This window comes from Toxorhynchites rutilus, chromosome 2, assembly GCF_029784135.1.
Source record: "Toxorhynchites rutilus septentrionalis strain SRP chromosome 2, ASM2978413v1, whole genome shotgun sequence".
NCBI classification, from domain to species: Eukaryota; Metazoa; Arthropoda; class Insecta; order Diptera; family Culicidae; genus Toxorhynchites; species Toxorhynchites rutilus.
The window spans coordinates 185259886-185286044 of record NC_073745.1 but is presented as its reverse complement, the minus strand read 5'-3'; the positions used below and the strand labels follow the sequence as shown (position 1 = coordinate 185286044).

The 26159-nt window shown below is 40.8% G+C and overlaps 1 protein-coding gene across 1 annotated transcript; it reads right to left on the bottom strand.

Moving 5' to 3' along the window:
- Nucleotides 1-5798: 5798 nt before the first annotated feature.
- On the bottom strand, nucleotides 5799-25401 carry LOC129768382 (transportin-1). Its single transcript, XM_055769995.1, has 8 exons — nucleotides 25234-25401; nucleotides 24707-25074; nucleotides 14470-16449; nucleotides 14240-14411; nucleotides 14084-14179; nucleotides 10216-10291; nucleotides 9738-9912; nucleotides 5799-9678 (listed from the first exon to the last, which is right to left on the bottom strand). The coding sequence occupies exons 2-8, from the start codon at nucleotides 24803-24805 to the stop codon at nucleotides 9571-9573; spliced, it is 2706 nt and encodes a 901-aa protein (XP_055625970.1). The 5' UTR covers nucleotides 24806-25074; nucleotides 25234-25401; the 3' UTR covers nucleotides 5799-9570.
- Between the last annotated feature and the right edge of the window lie 758 nt (nucleotides 25402-26159).

Here is a 26159-nt window from a genome sequence, read left to right as displayed (position 1 = left end):
AATGGCAAAGTTGCGATTATACCTCGATGATTAGTTTGCTGAATCAAATGCTGGCTCAAAGATGAGGAGGAATACTTGGTTGTTCGGGAATAATGTAGTTGTTCAACATATAGGAATGTGATCATACGCTAGAGATAAAACATGGCTATTGTGTTTAATAATCGAAATCTCGCATACTCTTGTACTTAGCTCTGTCTTACTCGTTTGAATAATGAGAAATATTTAGAATCATTTTTTATGAACCGTTTCTTCAATTTTGATGAATAATACTATCTTCTATATCTCAGAACAAACCCGAATTTATCCACCTCACGATCAGTATAATCTGAGCTACTCCCATATGGGATTCTGAAGTTTTTTTATTATTATTCTTTATTTGAGAGGTTTTTTAGCCTCCTGGGCTGGTTCGCCTCTTTATCGACGGCATTGCCGCAAGGTTTCGTTGGAAACAGATTGCACATAAAATTATCACATAAAAATTGGACGTAAAAATTAAACACATATAAATCCTTTTGCCAGACATGACTTAACAAAGAACTTGCTGTTTGCTTGTTGGACCAGATGGCATGGATGTCCTCGGACCATGGCTCCAGGCCACTGGAGAGGAAGCCGTGCCGTTGAAGATGCCGACGTGTTCTTATTCCCCTTCATCGTGGAGGGGAAGGGACAAGGATCTTCTTGACTGATCCATTGTTCAGACGCTAGATCTTAAAAAATAGTTCGGCATCTTTTAGGTAGCAGACAAGCGCTGCTACTCTTGCTGGATCGTCCTTCAAGATGTCTCTTACACTCCCGCTGATTCCATGCAGGTTTCGCAGATCATCGACCATTCGGGCTACCACACAAGAAGTGCTCGACGGAGTTGTGGATTTGGCAGAGGTCGCAGAGTAGATGGAAGGGTCCTCTATTGAATCCGTGTGAGACCGAGCAGTGACCGGTGCTCAATCTGGACAGGATTCGTTGTTCTCTCATTCCTTTAACATCGTCAAACCTGACAATCGTGCCCTTGACTTTTCTGAGGAACTGCCCCCTCTCTGCAAACCACCTTTCGGTCCAAAAGGTGCGGAAAGAGTTGGTGATCCACAACTTCACATCGTCAAGCGGCACATCCCGAGTGAAGAACGGTCTGGTGTGACCGATTCCGGCAAACCGGTCGGCCGCTTCATTCCCTGCGATGCCGTTGTGTCCGGGGACCCACATGAGCACATTGTCGGGCAATATGTTCTTCCTGATGGCCTGTACCCATGAATGTTTGGACCTGGTCGCACCGATGGCATCAATGTCGCTTGCCGAATCGGAAACGACCAACAACGGCTTGGAAGATGAAGTTGTAGTTGCCTCGAAGATGCCGGCCACTTCGGCCGAGAAGAACTGGCAGATGTCCGCGAGTTTCTTGCTGGAAATCAGACTATTATTATTATCGCTTACCCCAAATCCAACTCCCGATGGTCCTTTTGAGTCGTCCGAGTATCTGACCTCGTGGAGACGGTATTTTTCTGCTATGATGGCATTGAAATATTCCAGCAGACCGATCGAGCTCGCCCCGGCTCGAAAGTTGTCCCTAATACCGTTCTCGACGAGAACAGTTGGGAACCTCCAGTCGTTCGCACCAAACCAGGATTGTTTTGCCACTGGGAGGAGGTTGACGTGCGTCACCCGCTGCAGGATCGTGTTGCTAATGGCGGTGAGGTGGGTCTCCTCTCTACCGCTGGTTTTCGACAAGAAACTGGCAGTCCTGGCTACGATCGCCGAGTCTATGATCAGATCGAATGGAGGTTCTCCAATTTCGGCGCAGACAGGAGACCGGAGACAGTCCGTAGTGCTTTGTTGTAGATCGGTGCCAGAGATTTTGGGAGATTGTCTCCAGCCAAACACGTCAGTTCAAGGCCATATGTGAGGCGGCTGCTGATGATGGCTTTGGCCACCCGTAGCCGAATATTTCTGTTGTTGCTCCGGTGCGGTTTGGAAATGGTTTTCAACAGATTCAACCGGGTGGCACAGCTCTTCTTAACTTCCTCCAAATGGCGGAGGAAGCTAAGTTTGTGGTCAACAAACACTCCAAGGATCTTTAGCGTTTTTCGGCGGGGAATGTTGTTTTTGTATAGTTGGACCCTGGAGTTGGGACCCTGATGTCTATCGCTGCAAATCACCATATGGCCGCTCTTCTGCGCTGAAAGTCTAAATCCTCTCTCGGCCGCCCACCGGCCGACGGCATTGGTAGCTGCCTCTATCCTGATGCGTGGAATCCTATGGGTGTCACCCAGTACCATTAGCAGAATGTCGTCCGCGTAGACAAACACTAAGACTTCCCCAGACAGGACCTGGAACAGGCTATTCATGGCGACGAGAAAGAGGGTGACGGCAAGAACAAAATCTTGAGGTACTCCTGTTTCCTCGTGGAAAGCTCGGGAACTGATGTTACCAATTTTGACCTCGGCGTGTGGCGAAGTTCTTGATGAAGTGCAGTAATTTCCCGTCAACGCCCCAATCTGCCAGAGTTTTCAGCACTAACGGGATCCATGTTCTGTTGTATGCCTTTTCCAGGTCCAGTGCTACCATCTCCATGTGCTGACGGTTCCTGTTGGCTTCGGCTATCACGTCTCCGAGGGTCGCGAGGGTCGGTCGCGTAGTTGTTGGTGCCCATACCCGGTCGGAAGGCGAACTGTCGATAGTCCAATTTCCTATTTTCGGTTAGAAAGGTGGCCAGGCGTCTATTTGCCATTCTTTCCAGGATCTTGGATGAACAGGAGGTTAACGAAATTGGACGGTAGCCTTTCACGTTGTTGTTGCTTTGACCGACCTTAGGTATGGGTATTACTAGGCTGTGTCTCCAACCTTCGGGAAATTTCGTGTGTATTAATTCGTGTGTGTATAAAGATGCTGTTTCAGCATCTTATAGCCGATACCGTCAGGGCCAGTTGACTCACCTTTTGCGGAACGTAGGGCGACAAAAAGTTCCTCGATGGTGAAGTTCCGGTTGAGAGGATTATTAGGACGACTCACAGGGACCACAAAGTTGCTGACCGAAGTGATACCCGCTCCCTGTCGACGGATGAAATCGGGCTCATATTCGGAGATCGAGGACAATCCCGCGAAATATTCACCTAGCGTGTTCGAAGTATTTACCGGATCGCTGAAGGTTATACCATCCACTTGAAGAATGGGATTGTGTGGCCTTCTCTTCCCATTTAGTGCATTTACTCTGCGCCAAAGATCCGCAGAGGACTGGTTTTCGTTGATAGACTCCAGAAAAACAGTCCAACTGTCTAACTTCGCCTTCCCGATTAACCCCCGTACTCTGATGTGTTGCGCTCGATACCTGTTCATGGCAGCTTCCTTCATTGAGGCTCCTACTGGTAGTCGTTTGGCCGTACGCAGAATCTTTCTCCGCTTCTTGACCTCCCCCTTGATGTCCTCGGACCACCAATGCAGCGTTTTTTTCCCCGGAGTGGTTTTCGTTCTTGGGATGGAGGCTTCGGCCACCTCCATAATGGTTTTGTTGAAAGTGGCAATGGTGGTTGGGTTGTCTCTAGATATCAAGAAGTCGGATGATGTTTGAAAGGCTGTCCAGTCAGCTCTTTCGAAGATCCATCTTGGTCTGCGAGTAGTGAGCGGCGGCGATCCGGCGATGTTTCTCAGTACACCCAAAGCAACGGAGTGTTGCAAAACAGAGCCCGCTTAGTGTACCAGTGAAATCTACCCCCGACAATTTTCTGTATGTTTGTTGTGGAAATTCGATTTATCTCTTGGAGTGCGATGACGGACGGACATAGCTCTCGGTCAAGGATCTCCAGTTCTCCCAAGTTGTTGTACAGTCCATTGATGTTCCATTGCAGAGCGAGGTTGGTGGATGTGTTGGTGGACATACTTTCCTGGTGATGGGCGGTGTGGTGGGGAACCAAAGGTGTTGTGGTATTGAATGTGACGATTCCCGGTGGAACTCCACCGACGATAACAGGTTGGGCAGCCATTCCACTAGGGAGCAGCCGAGGAAAGGTGGTGAGGTTCATTGGGGAGCTGGAACTCCCGGCCATAGCTTGCGTGATATCTCCTCAGCTACGTCTCCATGCATCATAGATATTGGCATCGGACCTCGCTTCGGCTGGCATAGGCGAAACAGGCCTGTCATGAGCTTCCAGTGGAGTGGTTATGGCGGCCGGTTCGTTCACTTGACCCGACGGCGGGAAAAAACGGTTCGGCGTCACTGCAATCCTCTGCGCTACTTTGTGATTTGGCGGTGGATACTTCGGTGATAATGACACAAGGTAGCGGAAGTTGCACAATGTCGGCAGAAGAAAATCCAGTGAATTGGGATTCTGAAGTTTAATCCTCTTATCCTTCCCATTCTCGTGTAATTTGATGCACGGGACATGAGGTTTGATTTAATGATTTAAACAGAAACTGGTCAGCACTTTTTTAATATTCTTTCATTCAAAGTATGTCTTCAAAACAATACCGTTGAAACTATCTATAACGTAAAAAGTTATAACTATCGTCCTGATTCTGGTCTGATCCGCCAATTGTGAATGTTTGAATTACAAAAACTAGCTCTACAATGTTGGAAAAACTCTACAGTTATTATTTTATATTCAAAATATCAACAAATCAATACTATACATAGTCAATCATAAGTGGGTATTTGGGCCAGTGGCCTCCATTGCCATTGTATGGTATTGCAACTCTCTCTTAGTCTAATCCTAAAAACAAGAAACAAAAAATGTCTGTTCATTCAGGACAATCGGAAGTAGACCTTCGCCATGTTTCAATTGGCCTAAGGGAGCTACATTTTTAATCCTTAATTACATCCCATAGCGCATTTACCGAATCCAAATAAACAAACTTACGTCCTCTGGATACGTCAGAATTTCGTTCTAAAAAGACCACCAGGCGGGTAAATTGCTTTTTGTTTATCTTTTACTTAAACTTACTTTTACTTTTACTTAAACAAGACAAAACAATATTCAAAATGTTGGCAAAAAAGCTGAATAAATACGAAATTAAACTTACTCCATTCCGCATAACTAGCTTTCACCATCTAAAACACAAGTGACAAATATACCAGTTTTTCTCCGTCACATGACAGTATCGTGGTATTCATAATAACACCGAGTTCATCAAAGTTGTCACGACTTCATTCTGAATCATTCTGCTCGTGGCCATGACACAATTAATAATGACTTCGGCGTCTTCTATTAAACGTCACGATCTTCATTGATCATGCAGGCATTTGAAATTGTTCGTAACTTGATGAAATTTGACGATTATGGTATTGATTCTGTAGTCGGACAACAGGAAAGAACAAAAGCACTGGACGATTCAGAACCAGCAGAACAGTTGAGCATCAAGGAGAAACATGAACATGAAAACATTGCAGCAATCAAAGGTTTCAACTTCCAGCCCAAGCTCAACGTCTATGAACGGATTGATGAGAACCCTCAGACAAGAGTTTTCGTACAGAGGGCATCAGAGGCAAATACATCAAAATGGTATCCGAAGCTCATCGTACTGTACGCCCACCATGGACTCTGAAAGTGCCTTTTCCTCTTCTAGAAATCTTGTTTATGAGTTCCGACCTAGATTAGAAGACGACAAAATTAACATTGTTCGTATCCTTAAGTATTACGTATTACAAACGAAGTAGCAAAAACTTGCATTTGTTTTTTTTTTGTAAACTAATCATTATCAATAAAAGCCGTTTCTTTAATCCTCCTATACTCGCGTGCAAAATCATAACACGTATACTCGCGTACGGTGTCACAGACCTTTCAAATAGAGGAAGATTGTCATCGTAAAAAAAAGAGCTTTCTGGTTAACCTCTCTCTTTGTTTCCTATTAAAAAAACCTATTACGGAACAAATCAAAGTTTTCATTTGGGGTTTTCTTGTCCATATACATTAACAGAAAAAAAACATTCACAAGATGTTGCACCTTCCACAACGTCCCTACTCAATGTTGTGTTGTAATTTCAATATGCCTGTATTCAAGACTGTCGAAGAAATAGAAGAAAGATATATAGGAAAGGATATTCGAATATATCCTTCTGTGTTTATATCTATTCAAACCTCCATCAGTTCTAATCAATTAAGTTTTATATTTCATTCAAACGAACACTGAGACTACGATGGGTATGTGTGTATGTGTGTCTTTAGTATTACACTTTTATCATACAGTGGATTATTTGTATTTGGACAACGGAAAATCTGCGTTTTTTTTGGGAGGGGGGGTTTCCTTGGATGCTTTAGGACAGGATTTGAAAGGGAACTGGGAATTATCGAGACTTCTGTTTATAATCTTTTTTTTTGTTTATCACAAATCTGTTTCAAACATACGTTCCATTCACACAGTTACATCTTACGCAATTCTCCGTATAACATTAGTTTGATTAAAGTAGCAATTTATCTCATTTACACAAATTCTTTACCGGAAGAGATGACGCTAGCCGGATTCAAAGTAATAGCTAGCCGCTGTTGTTTTAATGGATGTTCAATTTTTCCCTGAATTATATATTTGGAATTTTTAAGCAATCAAAGTGTTGTGTAATTACTGCATTTTGTTGCTGTTACATTGTTTATTGTGATATCATGTTGAGGTGTACAGATGGATGATTTTTTAAACTTTGTTCAATATTATCTGGTTTGTTTTTAGATGTGTTTTAAAATACGATCACACGATTACGCGATGACTAAACGCGACGCGACTCAATCCCCGTTGATTGGTTTGTTTTTTTTTCGATTTAGTGATTTAAGGTACGTACAGTGTAAAGTGAGCAATTTAATAAAATATCATTTTCAGCATTCTTTAACCGTTATTATGAACCCGAAACAAAACTGATTGAATGAATTTGGTCGACTGTGAAACTAGTATAAAATATGAGTCAGAACTACTAGTCTGTCATGGTATGATGAAGGAATCTATACACATTCATGTTTTGTTTGATTTATTACGATCCAATATTAAACCTAAAAGTTTCCTGTAGTCCAATAAGTGTTTTAGCTTGATGGTTTTCATTGTTTTTCAATGTTCGGACCAATCTGTGAGACTCCATTTTTTGTGTTTTGTTTTGGCTGAGAATGAGAACGAGTTAACTGTTTAATTACAGTCACTTAATACTCTCCAGCACTCATCAAACATGTATAGAATTATAAGAATTTGAATTGCTATGCTAATAATTACCATCATTTTATGATATACCTTAAATCTTATCATGAGCACCTTCATTGTTGGTATACGCGATGGACCATCAATAGGATTTTTTTTCTAGTTTTACGAACCCGATGAATAACGCGCGATTTCTACATACAAAACCCAACGAATAGTAATTGAAACCTATAAACAAATATACTATATATAAACTCCTAACAACGAACGAACACGATTATATATCACAACGATTCCCGGCGAAACGAGCACGACTTTTGTTTTACTATTAGCTTAAGAGCTTGACCCGAATTGATTACGAAACACGATGACCGAACGCGACGATTTATATTAACACGATTCACGATACGACGACACGATACGCGGCGACGATTTATAACAGCTTAATGTGAAAAAAGACGATGTGAACTTTATAAAACCTAAAATAGTTTTTTTTTCGATTGAACAGATATTATTTAATGTGCGAAGTACTGTTTATAAACAACTGCCTGAAGTATATGTTGTAGCAGCTGGAACACAAATATAAGTAACAAGAAGATTGTTAGTTTCAATTTGAGGAAATATGTATTGTTTTTTTCTCAGTCTTTGTTTTGTTAACCTAATGTTAATAATATAAATGACTAACCAACGGTCAGTTATTTTTTGTCACATTTATTGTAATCGCTAAAATCGCAATTGCAATCTCTTTTTGTTTTTTTTGTTTTTCCTTGTATAAATTTTAATTAGTAGTGTAATTTATCTTTAAAATCAATTGATATATTTTCTCCTATCTAATGGCACCATTTTATTTTCTTTCTATAGCATCGCTCGGTATGTTACTTTTGAGGTCGATAAGCTGCTGTGGAGGAACTTGTGCAGAATTTACTCAAATAGTATCTGTTCAACAACAATGTGGTCTTTTTTTCACAAAATAAAGAAAGACTACGTAAACACAAAAACTATGAAAAACTTATAAAACACAAAACCCGACGACCGAAGAAATAATAACTTACTGTGTTGTAACGACCGAAACACGAACGCGAACGCGACGACCCGATTATCCCGATATAAGTTTTGTTTATCTTACGATTACGATTAATTCATGTCTTCTGTACTTGTTTGTATTTGTTCATTATTTTTCTATAAATCGTTTAAACACCAAACGTTTTCCCAACATAATCAGAACGATTCTCGAAGGCGATGGATGTGCTCTACAGGTATCACGTTTTTCGTACAAATTTATTGGGGCGAGTATTGGAGCATGCATCAAAATATCGAGTTCCAAAGCACTTTGAGATGTTTGTATCCTTTGCTCGCAGTTATAAAAATGCTGGACTGTGTGTGTGGTGAGCAAATGTAACCAGATTATTTCAAAACTGCACTTGTAGACACAATACTGGAACTCTACTTAAATGAAAACTATTAAGCCTCTATTGCATGGAAATATGAAAACATTTGCTTCAATTCTGTTAATTTGAATAATCAACTACTTCACAGACACTCAACTACATTCACTCTTGACCAAACGCTCTGTATACTATTACTCGAAATGATGTTTTTTTTTGTTCAGAATACAACATTCTTTCGATGTTGGAAATAATGAATTTTATGCTCCTTTAGACCATTGAACGTCAAAATCCAAAAGGGCAAATATTTAGGACTTAAACAATTGAATCAGAAGTCTCCAGTCAGGAGTTGATTTCGATCATATTGCCTATGGAAGGCAGGAGCTATAATAGGATTTCCGTTTCTATTGGACATAATTGATTAGGTAAATTTAATGCAAACGCATCTCTACTATATGCTAAAAATTAGCTAAATCTACGGTAATCTTCGGTAAGTAGTAATGAAATATCAGAAAAATTTTTATATGCTGTTACTTCTTCCACCATCTAGAGTTACACCTTACCATTTAAAATTTGAAAAAGTTTATTCGTAAAGCTCACGATGAGTTTTTTGTTTGCTTAAATATAAGGAGCCTGCACTCCTTATTTCAAAATAAAGAAAAACAATAAATAAAATTCCTACTTATCGAAAGCCGAAAACATACACTTTCAAGAAAATCTGTTGTATGGATACCGAAGCAATTTGTAGCGAAACGGTTTCTAGTGCATCTAATTTAACAAGGCCCAAATGACTCTGTATATCATAGTCAAAACATTGAAAATGGCTACAAATTTTACTTTTACCATGGTTGGTAAAAAATGTTACAATTCCTGAAGAAAAACATGTACCACACTTCTTTTGTCACTCTACCGATTATCTGAAGATAAATAGTTCGAAAACCCAATTTTACGCATTCCCATTTCAATTGTGATGCAGGTACATACAGCTCAAAAGTTGCGTTCGATTGATGTTCTATATCAGAGAAGAAATTGAAACATTAACCTTCATTTCGTCGAAAGAGATGGGGCATCTATAATATAATCCCTCTTAGATTGTGTACATAGCCGCTAGTCTTTCGCTCAGTTGCGGTGGGAACTGTCCCACGAAGCGAGTCCAGTTTTGCTCACCGACCTGAGTTTTGAACCCGTGCAAAATCTGCAAAAAAATAGAATCATTTAATTCAGAACTATCAAACTAAAAAACCAAAAACCTACCCTTTGCAACATTTCATGCAGGTCTGGTTTTGGATTCATCCAAGATGCAGCAGCATCACAGAAAAAGATAAAATCCGGCACGACTCCAACAGGATTCACCGTGATCATCTGACACATTCCCCGGAAGGCCGAATCTTTTTCCTCGTTATCCCGAATATTTCGAAGTGATGAACACCTATTGTTACAAGTAAGTATATATATATATATATATATATATATAAACATGAACTCATCCGAAACACAAATGATACACATTACATGACTTTTCACAGTGTAACTACGATTTACAATTGAGGTAAACAAAAAGCACGAATCAAAAGTAAAACAGTAATAAAGATACAACACCGGCTATGTATCCTATTCTTAGTTGCGAATTACATACGAATATAGGAACAAACATGGTTACACAAATGAAAAGGTCTAGTAATGGAAAATATGGTAAAGAAAAGAGAAAAAAAACAGTAATTTGGTTACACACCACTGTCTCACAAACTGTTGCAACGAGGGAGCCACTTCAAGGGGGCACACAAGACCCAGTCGACCAATTGTTATTGCTATACAGAAAAAAAAACAAAAAATAAAGAGAAAAATACAAATGATTTAACAAAACGTGGTTATCGTTTCGGAAATGGATACTAAAAATTATATACTGAACTGGAATTCCACCACCTATAGATATACGAGCTCATACAGATCAATGCTTTTTTTCTTGACTCAGTGTATGCTTTGAATGATGTGAACACATTGAAAGCGACAAAATTTTGCACTGTTGTAATTCTGAGTAATGATCTCAGTCTTCTTTCCCTTTTTTTCTGTGGAATATCCATAGGGCAAGACCCTTTGTAGAGATAACCGAACCGAAGCAGTCTAAAATTTTAGTACGTGCTACGCAACCATCCAACCAACCTTCGAGCTACTGGTCGGTCGGTAAAACGAGGAGTTGGAAGATCTCCGAGAAGCGATATAGTCAACCTGCAGCCAACAAGAGAATCGAGACTCTGGCGAAACGAAACAGTTCTACCCTGTACCGTTCGAATGAGAAGTGTAAGTTCTATGAGAAGAATGAACTCATGGACTCATGAGTCAGGGCCCTCAACTGTGTGTTATTCTAGCTACTACGTCCACGCAACAATCATCATGTGACGGTAATCCCAGTCCCTTACCGCTCACATTACGGGCTACTGCAATTACCGATGCAGTAGACCGTAATGTGAGCGGTAAGGGACTGGGATACTATTAATAACACAACAATGGAAGCCTTATATCAACAGTCCCGCTGTGTGTGGTACAACTGTGAAAATTCGGACAATAGGAATATTCTCACACCGAAAGGTGACATGTGTATTGATAAAATAGAAATACTCATACGCCTAAATGGCTACTGTGTAGGCTGACCAAATAGTTCCGGACTAAAAACGGGACACGTGAGCAAAAAAAACAGAAACCTAACAATTAAACATTCTCATCCAGTCATTCCATGCCAAACCGATATACACCCATGCCTCGCTATACAGCTGCTCTTTATACGGCATTTCGCTATAAGGGCCTTCTTCAATTCAGGCACGTTTTCAATTTAAAGCCTGAAATGTTTCGTTATAACGGCAAAAAAATTTTGAGGATTGGTTCAAAAATCATTTTAGTACATGAGTGAAAAAATATTTTCGAGACAATAACTTAAGCAACAAAAAATACATACATACATACAATACATACGCATATTCCATATAACATGAAGTTGTTTGATCTTTGTTTATAGATTATTGTTGGTTTTTATGTATGTATGTTGTATGTATTTTATGTTTTGTTTCAAGCAAACGAAACCAAATTAGCTATATGGAGGTTTTAGGGCGCAATAAATGTTTTCACGGTGGTTAGACAGTCCACCCCCTCTCTAAGGGGGAGCTGCCATACAAATGAAAGACAAATTTCTGCATGACTCAAAAACTAATCAAGAAAATACCAAATTTGGCATGCGAAGTTTTTAGGGGACACAAAACGTTTTTATGGCGAATAGACACTCCTCCCGTCTCTCTGAGGGGGGAGGGGTCTGCCATACAAATGAAGAATACATTTCCGCATAATTCGAGAACTAATCAAGCAAACGGAACTAAATTTGGCATGTGGAGGTTTAATGGGGAAGAGACAATTCTAAGGTGGTTCGACACTCCTCCCCCCTCTCTAAGGTGGTCTTCCATACAAATGAAACACAAATTTCTGCATAACTCGAGAACTAATCAAGCAAACGAAACAAAATTTGGCATGTGGAGGTTTTAGGATGCAATAAATGTTTCTATGGTGGTTCGACACTCCTCCCCCTCTCTTAGGGTGGGCTGCCATACAAATGAAAAAAAATATGCATAACTCGAAAACTAATCAAGCAAATGGAGCCAAATTTGGCATGTGAAGATTTTAGGGGACACGAAACGTTTCTACCGTAAATAGACACTCCTCCCTCTCTAAGGGGAGAAGAGGGAAAGGGTCTGTCTTTCTTCTATCATATTTTCTATATCAAACATTTATTCCATGTAACGGAGAAACATGTTATTTGTAAGTGGGTGGAAAATCTTCAACGAGAATTGTGTCTAAAAATAATCTGATATTATAATGATGAATTTTGTTAGAAGTACTAGGAATGTGTTAGTAAAAGGTAAATTCAACGAGGTCGATTAGAAGATCAATCAACGAACAGTTCTGCGATTGGACTCATGAACTTACGCATAGTAAGAAAACGTGAATGTTTGAAGGTATTGATAACAAAAAACAAATTTTGGGCGGGACGAAGTTTGCCGGGTCAGCTAGTTGACACATAAAGCAGAACTGCCCGACCGAGCTGATGAAGTCGTTACAAGCAGTGAGACTTCAACGACAACAGGAGGAGATTGACATCAAATCATTCAGCGAAATGTTAAACCGATCAACCAAATCAACCGAAAAGTCGGAGGAGATTACCATGGAGCAACTTTCCTGTTTCATGGGTGGACGGAACAACAATTGTTACCTTAATAATGCCTTGTACAGACTCAAGCAATCCACTAAACTAAACTGGATGTGGCTCTCAGGAAATGCCACTTCAGTGTACCAGTGCACTATTGTGTCTACTGTGTCTATTGTGAATCCGGAAGCTGGCGTACGATTTGTCCGAAAGATGGCATTTCTCACCCTTTCAATAGCCAAAAGCAATTAGCCGGAATGGATTAGTTGGCTGGTTTTGGAGAGCGCCACCCACGACTATCACTTTGGACACCAAAAGCAATCTCCGCCACCAGGACAAGGATTCAATCGCGTTGCAGTCGGGAAATTCTACGATTTACTGGAGGACGTACAGAAATACGACAATCCACCAGTAAGGCAATTCAACGTGGATGAGACATCAGTGATTCCAGTAACTATTTTTTATCAATAGGAGAACGAATTAAACTAAAAATTATTATCTGCATTCAACAGGTACAGACCAGAAATTCCAAAATTCTAACAATGCGAGGGAAAAAGGCAGAAAAGCGCTATAACTTCAGCTGAGCGCTGAGTGCTGAACACGGAATAACGATCATAGAATCTTCCACAGGGCACTCTATGTTGCTCCTGTGGGGCAAAATTCAGTTCCTCTACGGACGGCGATGAATGCTATCGATGCCACTCGTGGGTACATAACTGCACAAATATTCTCTGTTCCTGCTTTGAGTAACGTAAAATTGCAGTCCAATCACTTTGATCACATTGTTACTTTTTGTACATACAAACTGAATGAAATCCAATGAAATATACGTGAATAGAATAAACTTTCGTTATATGAACTTGTTACGTTATTTCCCAGCGAAAACATGCCTCAATGATTGAATCAACCAACATGGTCATATTGCCCCGCATGGTGGCCCATTTTGCCCCGTAGTGCTCTCGATCGACAATGGAATACATTTTTAAAAGTGTAAATTTTCATCATGAATCTTTTCTAAAGCATTTTCATACAATGTACATCGATCAATAAGGTTTCAAATCGTGTGATTTTAACATGTTGCATAAAAAATGTTCATACATGATTTAGGACGTTTCGTTCTTTGGGGCACCATATTGCCCCTATCTACCCAATGTGAAACAGAAAGGGAAGCGATGTAAAATGCGGAACATGAAACGTTCCTATGTTAACAGTATTGAATCCCTGCTCACCGCCTACCTTATTCAAAGAGTACATACACGTCACAATGTACACTACACATTGAACTGTATAATGAAGCTCTAAATCACTTTGTTCAAACATGTAAAAATCAACGAATAACAAATATTTGCACATGTAAAAAGGTGGAGCTCTGAAACATAACCATAACGAAGATTTATATTTTAATCCTAATTACCTGTGTTCTCCAGCAGCGTTTTCGGTGTGTTGGGATTGTTAATAATCTCGATCAGCTGTGCAAGTACCAACGAAATGTACGGCTTAGTGTCCTCACCTGCATGAAGGAAAGTAGATGTATTAGATATTGAAATAAAAGCAACAGATGCCAACTTACGCAACTTTATGCTGATTTCTCCGATAGCCCACGTTGCATTGTTGCATACCGAGATGTACTCTGGATTCAGATTCTGACCCAAAATAGGTAGGAAATCGGCAATGAATGGGTGCACATGCTGAAAACATGCCTTCGTCAAATCTCCTAACAGAGCAAATGATGATTGTCGAACCTGTGAACGAGATACCATTCAAGCTATATGAAGCGATTCATTACCATTTGTAACTCACCTCTGGCATAGAATCCTGCATGCACTGGTAAAGTAATTGCATAATGTTACTGCTAAGGACCAAAGACTCAATGTGTCCATCAAGTCCCTCCGCCAAACCAGATAATAAATCCAGCGCCACAATCATGAAATCTTTATCCGGGAGCTCATATTGACCAGGGCTCGTCGTGCTGGCCAGATCTTGGTTCAATGTTTGCTGTATCAGTGAAATACATCTCCTGTACACGGGTTCGCAATATGGCAAAAAACCAGACTGCAATGCGGTCGCCACACTTGACAAACATTCCAGCAAAGGAAATAAATCCTTATCTTCATCCTTTAACATGTTCCATTTCTGGATCAACGGCGGCATAAGCATATTGATGTATTCAGGCTTGTTCAAATGGTGTCCCACAGAGTCCGCCAACGTCCCGATGGCATCGTACAGGATAAGCAAGTTTTTGTGCTGATATTTTCCGAAGGCAAACACTAAAGTTTTAAGAATGTATCCGAGATAGGGTACCAACTCTGTGCATGCTTCCTCCTCCAAAGTAGCAAAAGCGGAACAGGCTGCTTCTTGAACGCGTTTATTCGCATCGAGAATCCTCTTCAGTAACTCCTCCATCAATGGTTTCAGGTATTGATCAGGCGGCTGACTCACGACCCAATGAGCGTAGCGGGATAATGTCCAGCAGGTGATCGCACGCACCAGAGCTTTCTTGTCTGATAGACATGAAACCAAGTAAGGAATCAGCTCTGGCAGATGAGGTATCATACCATTCATGCACCCTTCTGCAATAGCCCCGAGAGCCAATATTCCACTCTCTTTGATTTGCCAGTCTTGATGAAACAGGGTCTCCTTCAGAATCGGCAGTAGAATTGGAAGGAAATCGTCTTTGAAAACATTTGCCAATACGTCCAAAGCAGCAGCGCTACATTTACGTAAATTCCAGTCGGACAGATTACTATCATCGTCCATATCGTCGTATGGATCATCCATATCATCCTCCTCTTCGTTACTTTCCATAGGGCGCGCTCCAACTTCCTGTGCGCCCATACTTCCGGCTTTTTGCGTATGAGTTCGCGTTTTATGAAACCTTGGTTTGATATCCTCTTCCCGATCTGGAATCATTTCGTCCTCTTCGACATCGCCCTTCAGAATAATTATGTCTATGTCGGAGTATCTCATACCCCGGATCAAAACAGGCGCTAATCGCGGCAAATGTGGTGTCAACACTTCTTTGCATATATTTTGCTCTGCGAGTGATAGCCAAAACTCACATGCTTCCAGTGCCGTTTCATCAGGATCCTGCGTTCGAGTTAACATATACTCTATGATGCTGTTCATGTGCGGCATTAATCGATCCATCCGGACCTCCAACAGCATCACCAAACCTCGGCAAACATTTTTCCGCACCTCCCGATCTTCGTCCGATGACAGATGGAATAAATTCTCTATGAATGTATCGATATGCAGCATCAGCGCTTGGGTTCGATTGATGATGAACTGATTTATGCACGCAATAGCATGGGAACGAATCTTTGGACTGGAGTGACGGAAAAATTGCAAGAACTTTGGAATCATAACATTGAGGGGCCGATTGAGAGCGGCACTGTCCAACGTATCCGCAGAATCCTCACAGATCTTCTGTAGGGCACCAAAGGCGCCTTCGCAAACACTGTATTCCTGCGAGTCGAGCATATCACACAGAGTAGGCAACAGTTCTGGCCAATTTTGGAGACTTCCCTTGTTCGCTATCGTCGTGATAAGGATGCCAACAGTTGCCCGAATCAGAGGCGAGGGATCTCCCAAAGCCGTCAGGCATTCCTGTTTGATGTACTCAACGATAGCCGGCTGCAGCTCGGTTCCATGGATGCGAATGTTGTTCTTCAGGATCAATCCGGACAAGGATCGAGTAGGCTCGTCTTGAGATTTCAGTTTGGTCAGAACGTAAATAAGGTAGTTATTAAAATCTGGATATCGGTTGAGCTCCTCTAGTTTCTAGAAATTAAGAGAGAAAACAAATTTAAATTTTCACAGTTATCGTGCATATATTCTGTTTTAATAAGTGTTTGGTTCATTATTGGTTATTACGTTGAGTGCTTCGCTTTAGTGTTGAGTTTTTTCTTTAATTTGTTGGGATAGGTGTACCATTTCCGGACCCCTTTTCATCAAACCGATTTTAGTGGCGTAGTCCAAAAAATCGTCTACGTTTTGCGCCAAATCTCTGTCTCTGAACTCTTTGGGCTAATTCGTCTGCTTCGGACGGCAGACAATAGCCATAGAGCGTGTGGTTAGACCGCGCTCTATCATAAACAAGTAGAAAAAAAAGACGGGTGGGTAATGTCGGGGACATAACCGGAGTGACGTAGAACTATACAATGTGTTGTAATTTGAAGCCACTTTTAATTCGGAAACCATGCATGGGTTTGTAAACACTGAATGATCAATTTAAAAGACCCCAACCACCAATAAGTTCAAGAACAAGCATAAACAAAATAAATCAGTTTATATGATATGTCATATTATGTCACTTTAGAATGAATTGGTATTGTGAAAAACTTTTCATAAATCTTCTTTGAAAGGTTTAATGACCCTGAAAAGCGCCGTGTTTTACGGTGGCTGGTTTTGCCACCAAAGCAGTCTGTATCAACAAACTTTTTCTTTCTTCTACCTGCTGCCGTTTTGCGATTGCGTTTGCCACTCGCTGAAACTAGTTGTTGCCACCGAACCGAATGTGCTCTGTTCTGTAGGCGGGTTTTCTTATTGTCGTGAGCAGCTTTGCAAGCCAACTCGAGCACTCCGGCGGCCGAAATTCTATAACCGCTATTAGGTATACTGGTGCTCCGGCACCAATCCGTTGATGCGATGTGATGTGAAACGATGCCATACAACCACACTGATTTACGATTTGAAGGAGAATGATATATTTTTCAGCGGATCCGCGCCTTTTGTACTTTAGCAGTACACGCTCACAGGATAGAGACAAATCGGCAGACTCAGCCAAAGGGGCCAGTCCAACGAGACGAACAAATGAGCGTTAAAAGGTAGCGATGACAAAAAATAATACATTCATTACGATTTGTTCGCTCGTTGGATTCACATGCAGGCTAAAAAGGGTCCTTTTCAGGATCACAAAATTATCTTCAATCTAAAGAGTTTATTGTTTTGTTATCACTCGATATCCCCATCTTGTTCGGCTAAACCTTTCTGTTTAGCGATTGCGTTTGCCACTCGCCACAACTTTCACAGTTGGAAAATTTCTTCCCATCCAGCTTGTGACATATTGTACAGCAAATTACATTCAGAGGCACGTCGCATTACCACCACTCAGTGTTGGATTGGAGGTAATTTTAACCTGTAATTGAACATTTGCGATGACAGTGGTACAGTGTCGACATTCAATGTGGGGTCATAATTTGGACCCCGAACTCTATGTTTACAAAAATGTCCAACTAAATATGTCGCATTGCAGGTCCATCCAATTAGCTAAATTTCGAGATAAGTGTAAATTACTGTACTTTCAATATAGAAGCAATTTAAGAATTGGTGAAAATCAATAAGCTCAGAACAACTGCCAAATTCACATACTCATCATATCCTGGCAAACAAATTATGAAAAAATCAATTTGTGTTTTATTATTATTTTGGATATTGTTTTAGAAAGCATTGAACTGTATTTCCTAAACTCGTTTTTGGAAGGTTTAATGGCCCTGAAAAGCGCCTTGTTTTATGGAATGGTTCCAATTTAGAAAACTTAGTACTCGTGGTTTTGAAAAAAAAACCATTTCGAACGCCCTCGATGCCGCCTTGTTCTGGATTTGCCACCAAAGCAGTTTGTATGAAGAACAAACTTTTTTCTTCTGCTACCTGATGCCGTTTTGCGATTGCGTTTGCCACTCGCCCCTCGCTGCAACTGCCTGTTGTCTTGATGTCCACCGAACCGAATGTGTTCTGTTCCGAATGCGGGTTTTCTTATCGTCGCGAGCAGCTCTGCCAGCCAACTCGATCACTTCGGCGTCCGAAACTATATAACGCCGGCTAGGTGGACTGGTGCACTGGTACTAACGCGCTCGGCCTAGCTACCCTTGCGGGGAACTCCAGATCAACACGGTTCGAGCGGGATTTTGCCTTTCCCTTCACTTTTCCTCCTTTGCCATGTCCAGACATGGCTGCTTGGGTTGGTTTGTTGATGTGTTGTGATGCGAACCGATGTGGTGTACGGTTTGAATGAGAATGATCGTTACGGCAGCGGAGCGGGGATTTTTAAGCTGACTGGCTGGCTCGAGAATTACGCATGTGTGAGACTGCGACCAATGTTTCGTTCATATTTTTCTTTTTCCTTCCCAATCGTGCTTCATTCTATTTCGCTGCTGCTCTGGTTGCCCCTTTTGGTCAGTACGTTTTGAGGAGCACAAAATGGACCAATCAAAAATGGGCACATAGTGCATTTGGACAATGCTTGATATTTCACAATTATTCAATTATTTATCTCAAGAAAAATGAAATGTTATTCGTTATGATAGATGCGTAGATATATTTTCTATCAATTGATGCAAAAACCTTTGCGATCTATTGAGAAATGCTCGAGTTATAAGCGTTCCAAATCTTGCATTTTTTCCTACTTGTTCAGTGTCTAGATTTCCATTTCACCCCCTATATCTTCCGGTTAGACGTAGTCCTACGTCAAAAATGTAATAGGTTGTAGCTGAGACACAACCGCAGTAGTCTGACGTAGAACTACGGAATTATATTATTCAATCCACTTATTCATCACTTCAAATATTATTGTAGAGTGTATTGCGCAAACTATAAACACTTTTGCTCCTATATTCCGCTTAAGGTGTGATCGAACCCCACGAACTGGAACAGTAATGTTTTCCTGCTGGAATTTGAAAACACATTTCCATGAAAGATACGTTGTATCTAAATAAACGCATAAATGCAGCTTGCTACCTCGCTCGCAACTGTGGTTTCATGTGGAGCCCTGAGAAAGGCCATTGTGGAAAGAAATTCTACTCCATACCCCCTCTTCGCCTGTTTTGAGTATGAAAATTCACTCTCGCTCGACGCTCTCCTGCGATGTTGCTTCGCTGACCACCAAACGAGAAGTGGCGTGGCTTCATGATTATGATTTTGAATCAAATAGGCTTTAAACTATTCAGTTTATTCGCCTCTAAACGTGTGGCTTCAAATCACGGATGGTTCATTTATACCATACTAGCTGACCCGGCAAACTTCGTCCCGCCCAAAACTTATTTTTCGTGTTCACATCACGTTTTTTTCACTAAGCGCACGTTCATGGGTCCAATCGCAGAATCGTCCATTGATTGATCTTCTAATCTATCCTTTAAAATTATCTTTTACTATAAAACTACTAGTACTTCTATCAAAACTCGTCATTATAATATCAGATTATTTTCAGACACAAGATTTCAAGATTTCAAGATTTTTCAACAACTTGAAAATAACATGTTTCTCCGTTACATGACATAAATGTTTAGAACAGAAAATCCATTTCCATTTCCACTCTCGAACAAAGATCAATTTCTTTAGAATTTCAATTTTTTTAGAACCACCTTAGAAATGTTTCTTCTCCATAAAACCTGCACATGCCAAATTTGGTTTGCTTGATTAGTTCTTGAATTATGCGGAAATGTATGCTTCATTTGTATGGCAGCCCCCCTTCTCCCTCAGAGAGACGGGAGGAGTGTCTATTCGCCATAGAAACGTTTTGTTGACGGAAGAAGAAACGCTTTGTGGGCAACCAGTTGAAGAACTAAAGCAAAGAGGGCCACGGTAGGAAGATCCACAGGATCGAACCCAATGCGTAAAAAATCCGAAATTTCCAAATCCTTCCCTATTTGGCTCTACCCGGTCAAATTCTTGGTGACGTGGTACTACCGGATCACACTAGAAGGCGCATCCCTTCAGTTGTACGATCTACGTGATCTGGCCTTTTTTTTTAATTATTTAGTTGAGAGGCTTTCGGAGGAAGCCACCCAAAGAATTTTGGTCTACCATAAACGTCCGATAAAGGGTTCCCGATTTTCGCGTAATCAGCGCACCTTCGTAGCCACATTTGGTGGCTCCAGAGAAGAAAACCAGTCAGTCAGGAACCACAGGAACGAATGAGTGATGCGGTTTTGATTGATCAGTCAGTCGCTCTCACGATACACCCATATGGAGTGCAGTCGGTGGATTGAAGATACACTTGATGGTGGTGTTCGTGAACACTGCGGACAACTGCTAGTCAACCTTCTCCAAAAGGTTCTTCAGTTCACGGTTGGCTCCTTGAAAATTTGTCCCGTTAGCAATCCAAATTTTCAACGGAAATCCACCACCGTCGTTTTTCCAACTTGCAAGAATTCGTCGACAATTAGTGCACTATCTCCGAGTGCATGGCTTGGATGGTGGACGCGTGAATAGTGCCGCCCATCTTTCCACCAACGATCGTCCGACCTTGCAATGCTCCGAATCTTAGCCGACATAAGAGAAAAGCTTTCACAATTGAATCGAATTGCTACCAGTGCTCGAAGCCGATCAAATTCCTCGGGTTCATGCAATGCAGTGGCTCTTGCAATCAAGCAGCTCACCTTAAGTGCGATAGTCTTATACGGCTGAACATGGATTTCGTGAACTTATTTTCATACGCTGATCCTTCCCATTCAACCTTCCATGCTGGGACGAACGGCTATAATTTGCTTCAGCAAATCAATTCTATGAAAAATGAAAATAACTGTATGCACGATCTCTGCTTTGTGAGCAAACCAGATGAAGCTGCCATACAAATGAAACACAAATTTCTGCATTACTCGAGAATTAATCAAGAAAACGAAACCAAATTTGGCATGTGGAGTTTTTAGGGTGCAATGAATGTTTCTCTTGTGGTTAGACACCCCACCCCCTTCTCTAAGGGGGGGGCTGCCATACAAATGAAACATAAATTTCTGCATTACTCGAGAATTAATCAAGCAAACGAAACCAAATTAGGTGTATGAAGGTTTTAGGGCGCAATAAATGTTTTCACGGTGGTTACACTCCATCCCCTCTCTAAGGGGGAGATGTCATACAAATTTCTGCATAACTCGAAAACTAATCAAGCAAATGGAACCAATTTGGCATGTGAAGATTTAAGGAGGCACGGAACGTTTCTATGGTGAATAGACACTCCTCCCCCTCTCTAAGGGGAGCAGAGGGGAGACGTCTTTATTCTATCATGTTGTCTGTATCAAACATTTATTCCATGCAACGGAGAAACATGTTATTTGCAAGTGGTTGAAAAATCTTGAACGAGAATTGTGTCTGAAAATAATTATAATGACGAGTTTTGGTAGAAGTACTAGGAATTTTCTAGTAAAAGGTAGATTCATCGGAGTCGATTAGAAGATAAATTTGTGCTTAGTTTAGATTGCTCATAAATTTGTGCTTAGTTAGAAAACGTGGATGTTTGAAGGTATTGATAACAAAAAAATATTGTGCGGGACGAAGTTTGCCGAGTCAGCTGATCAACAATAAATCTTCTTTCGTTTACCACATATATTGCTGACGGAATGTCCAGCGACCGCCTTTGACATAATCAACAATGATATTACAGTGCGTAAATTAGACAAGCTTGACTTCAGCAGCAATGTTTTACATTGGCTTACATTGTATTTGATCGGACACTCCCTCGCGATTAAAAAAAAGGCGATTGCTTCTCCGCAGAATTCTCTGCTACATTAGGAAGGCTTGGATTCATCACGCGCACTGTGAGGGATTTCACCGATGTACACTACCTTAAATCTATATTCAGTGCTCTAATTCGCTCAAGTCTGGAATACTGTTCAGTCATTTGGAATCCGCACTATCTGAACGGAGTCAACAGAATCGAAGCCGTACAAAAGCGATTTGCTCGGTTCGCTGTAAGACAATTACCCTGGAGCACATCCCTGCGAAGGGATGTGAACCGCGCCTTGTTTGTGTATGACGTGCTATTGGCTAGGACAGAATGCCCAGTGATTTTGGAGAACATCAACCTTCTGGTTCAACCTCGAGCTTTACGGGACCACGCTTTCCTCCGAGTTCCTTTCCGTCGTACCAACCATGGATACAACTCAGCCATGTTGGATCTTCAACGCCTGTTCAATAGAGTAGCTTCTGGATTCGACTTCCACTACTCAAAAAAAAGGGCCCGGCAACCATTTATTGAACAAATACGTAATTTTCAATAATATCATTAGGACAAAATACTGCCCGTTGATAACAATTAAATAAATAAATGTTGGAGTACTTCGTTGACCACCATTTCGTGGTTCGCGTGGTCATATATCCGATGATACCAGTCTAGCAGTAGGTTCGTCAGCAAATGGCTCTTCGGTAAATCAATCGGGAACTATGCGTCAACCGGAACGAAGTACACGCCACATAGACGGGAATCCATCCAGACTACATCATGTTCATCCATGTTTTCTGCAGTTTCACTGAACGATCTCCTCCGGCGATCTTCTTCAACAATCTAACTTCCTTGCTGCAGATCCAGACGCCAGAGAGCATTTTGCACTTAGTTCAGTTCATCTGCTGTGAGGTGACCATTTTTCGGCGGCTGTTCTTGTTTTTTATTCCATTTGTTTATTTATTTAGGCTTATTAGCATTTTAGCTGTAACAGTCGGATTTTAATCGTGTACATGTTACATGCTTGTGATTTCTATAAATTGTAAACACAGCAGTCATTTTTAGGCGTAAGAGTATTTCCTTCTGTTCTTCCATTGTTCAGCAGACCGGACAGCGGAGACAGTTAATATGATAATTGTTGTGCTATTAACAGCACAATAGCCCGTTGTTTTTTTTTTTTTTTTTGCAAGCAGAGCTTCCCCAATAGCAGAGTGAAAGTAAGGTGTCTCACTGGCGTCGACGAACAGGTGAAGCTGCAAATCCTCAATTTTTTCCGATCGAACACCCGGAAAATATTCTCGGGAGATGCTGACCTTCTCCAATTCTTCGAACAGTTTGATTCACCTCTGTCATCGCTGAATGATCTTCTGGTTGACAGTATCGTTCCAGCCTGGCTTCGTTCGCAAAATGTCTTGGATAATGACTCGGCCGTGAATAAGAAAATACGAGAGCAGGCCAAGTAGATCGTACTGGCTAATTACAAACTGTAGAATACATCTCTTGATAGAAACAACTTCTATAATATTCAGTCCCTAGGACCATTCTCTACTGAATTTGTCCTATTTGCGTTGACAGATTTTTCCCGACATCCACCCGTTACGACGACCCGTCGTAGAACTTCTTGAGAATTGGACAGCTAGTTTCGAATGTTGAAACCGCTTTATGGTGAACAAGCTCACATACCTATCAACTTATTCCTGTGCGTTCAGGTTTTTGATGAACTGCACAGAGCACGGTGAGCTTGTTGGGCTGAATGTGGCCTCATTCATAGTAAAGATACTGGGTTGTTGCGTCGGGTCGCCTCGTAAAAAAAAAAAAAACACCGCTGAGAGTGACGATACCCAGGGCGTATCTTCATCTGATTCAACATCTCCTGCAGGTTGCCACCAAGCGGCACACCTCGTTCCCGGAAACCGTATAGCACAGTCAGTAATGGTCGGTACTACCAGATCAGGGCCTCCCAACAACAAGCTGTCCAAAGAGATCCCGTCAATCATGGCTGTCGCATCAAAAAACATACATCAAAAAAAATTTTACTCGATTTCTTTGGATTCTGAACTACGCCACTAAAATCGGTTTACTGAAAAGGGTCTAAGAATTGTACACCTGACCCAACAAGATGATTGATTTAATCTATTATTGTAACTTTGAGCTACAACATTCATTTGCCTCTTTTTTTATAAAAAGAAGAAGATACAAGCTATAGAGCGTCAGAATTTGCAAGTCTGTGAAAATTGAGCGATTCTGAGAAAACATATAATACTCTTTTCCGAGGAAGTCAATATTATCTGTAGCTGTCGATTTTTTTTGCGACATGTGCGACCTTCAAATTGGCAAATATGTAATAATTGCAATTACTCAGGACACTCTCTGACATTGCCTCCATGTGTAGATGTTGTTCGCGACCAGTAACGCAAGTATCGAACAAGTCTGGCAACTTTCCATGATTATAACGAATATGAAATTATTTATTTCCTGCCTACTTCTCTACAATAACTGTATTTTACATTGAATCTCCGGATGGAAAAGAATCAATATGTTCAAATTCACATTGTTTTTTTTTTAATTAAACCTTTAACTGAAATCAGATAAAACTGTACTCACCGATTGCACGGCACGTTGGATGGCATTGTCCGTCGATTGTGACTGCTTGAGCAGTGTAATAATTTGGTTCAGCCCATCTGGTTGTGGTTCCCACGTCATTTTGACAGCGCAACTTACTTCGATTTACACCAGGCTGTTATGTTGGATCCCGTTAACTTTTTATCCAACCAATTTTTTATCTGGTTTGCTGTTTTTGCTAGCGGCTCAATAACGGCAACACTACACAAGAACGGGTGTTTTTGTTTTTTTTTTTGAAACAAAAATTATGTTTTGCTAATTGCTTTGCAAATATGGATGCTCCTCCTCTGGCTTCTTTGTGTTTTCCAGTGCTAAGAATCCGATTCAACCCAATAGGGGATTTTAACAGCCTGGAAAGAAAATAGAACTTTAACACTGCGCGATGCCGGTAAACTTTATAATAATCACTGAAATTTGAAGATATAATTATACTGACAGAACCGTGTCATACAAAAATGTCTACGCGAAAAGTGAAAACGCCTCAAAAAGATTACCCGACCAATGCTTACCTCAGAATCAAAATTCTACCTTTTGGCCCAATAGAAGTTTATCAGCAACACGAGTTTTCAAAATTTCACTAGTAGAATAAGCAAAATGAAGGAAGTCCTACAAATCTAACGCTGCGTGTTCACTCTGAATGAGTTTTTCTGTGTGAAAGATGAAATTCATAGGTACGGTTTGCTGGCAATGTTGCCAGATTACTTTCAGTACCAATCTTTTTGAATCCCGCCAGTATTAATCAAGACGGATCTATGGTACTAGGTGAGGCCGTTTTGTCACTGAGTTGGTTAGGGGAGCGGTATATGAAAATAGTAGGGAAGAAAGCAGAAGGGGAGTTATTTGCTTGAAGCGTGAAAGAGACAGACTGATCATGAGCGAGCTTGGGCACAAGCGTATTGTGTTTTGTTTACAAACAAAACACAGTAGATTTCCAATATGGCTGAAGAGTGATTTTAGCAAGTTGGCCCACCTTAGGATATACTTCTACGCGCCTTGGTATTAATGTGGATGAAGGGTTGGTTCTCTCAAAACATGTAATGTTTTATTAAAAATTCGTGAAATTTTTGAATTCGTAGTCAAATTCGTTAAATTGAATTCAAGATATCCTGTTTTTTAAATTGCTAACTACGGTTGTGGAACAAAAAGTATAGTAATGATATAATCGAAGAAACTGGCAATCCTGCGTAGCGGTATATGGCGGGCTACAAATGTTTTGTACGGTAGATTATTTGTCAACTGTTGAATACAAAAGCTGTTTAAGGTGGGAAAATTTTGTAAAAGTTTATGACGTCAACATGCTGATTTGTGTAGAGTGTGAATGAAAGGTTAGAAGCTAATTTTAAAAACACTGACAACTGACATGGCGGATGGTCTTGAAACTATATGTTTAGCTTTTTTTTTGCCTACGTGGGAAAAGTTTGTATTCTATCTACTT

Excerpts from the sequence above, each read along its gene's own strand:
- LOC129768382 (XM_055769995.1), bottom strand. The coding sequence starts at position 24,805 with ATGACGTGGGAACCACAACCAGATGGGCTGAACCAAATTATTACACTG. Across the intron at positions 9,913-10,215 it reads CAACAGTTTGTGAGACAGTG|GTGTTCATCACTTCGAAATA; the intron begins GTGTGTAACCAA and ends TTGTAACAATAG. Across the intron at positions 9,679-9,737 it reads TGCATGAAATGTTGCAAAGG|ATTTTGCACGGGTTCAAAAC; the intron begins GTAGGTTTTTGG and ends ATTTTTTTGCAG.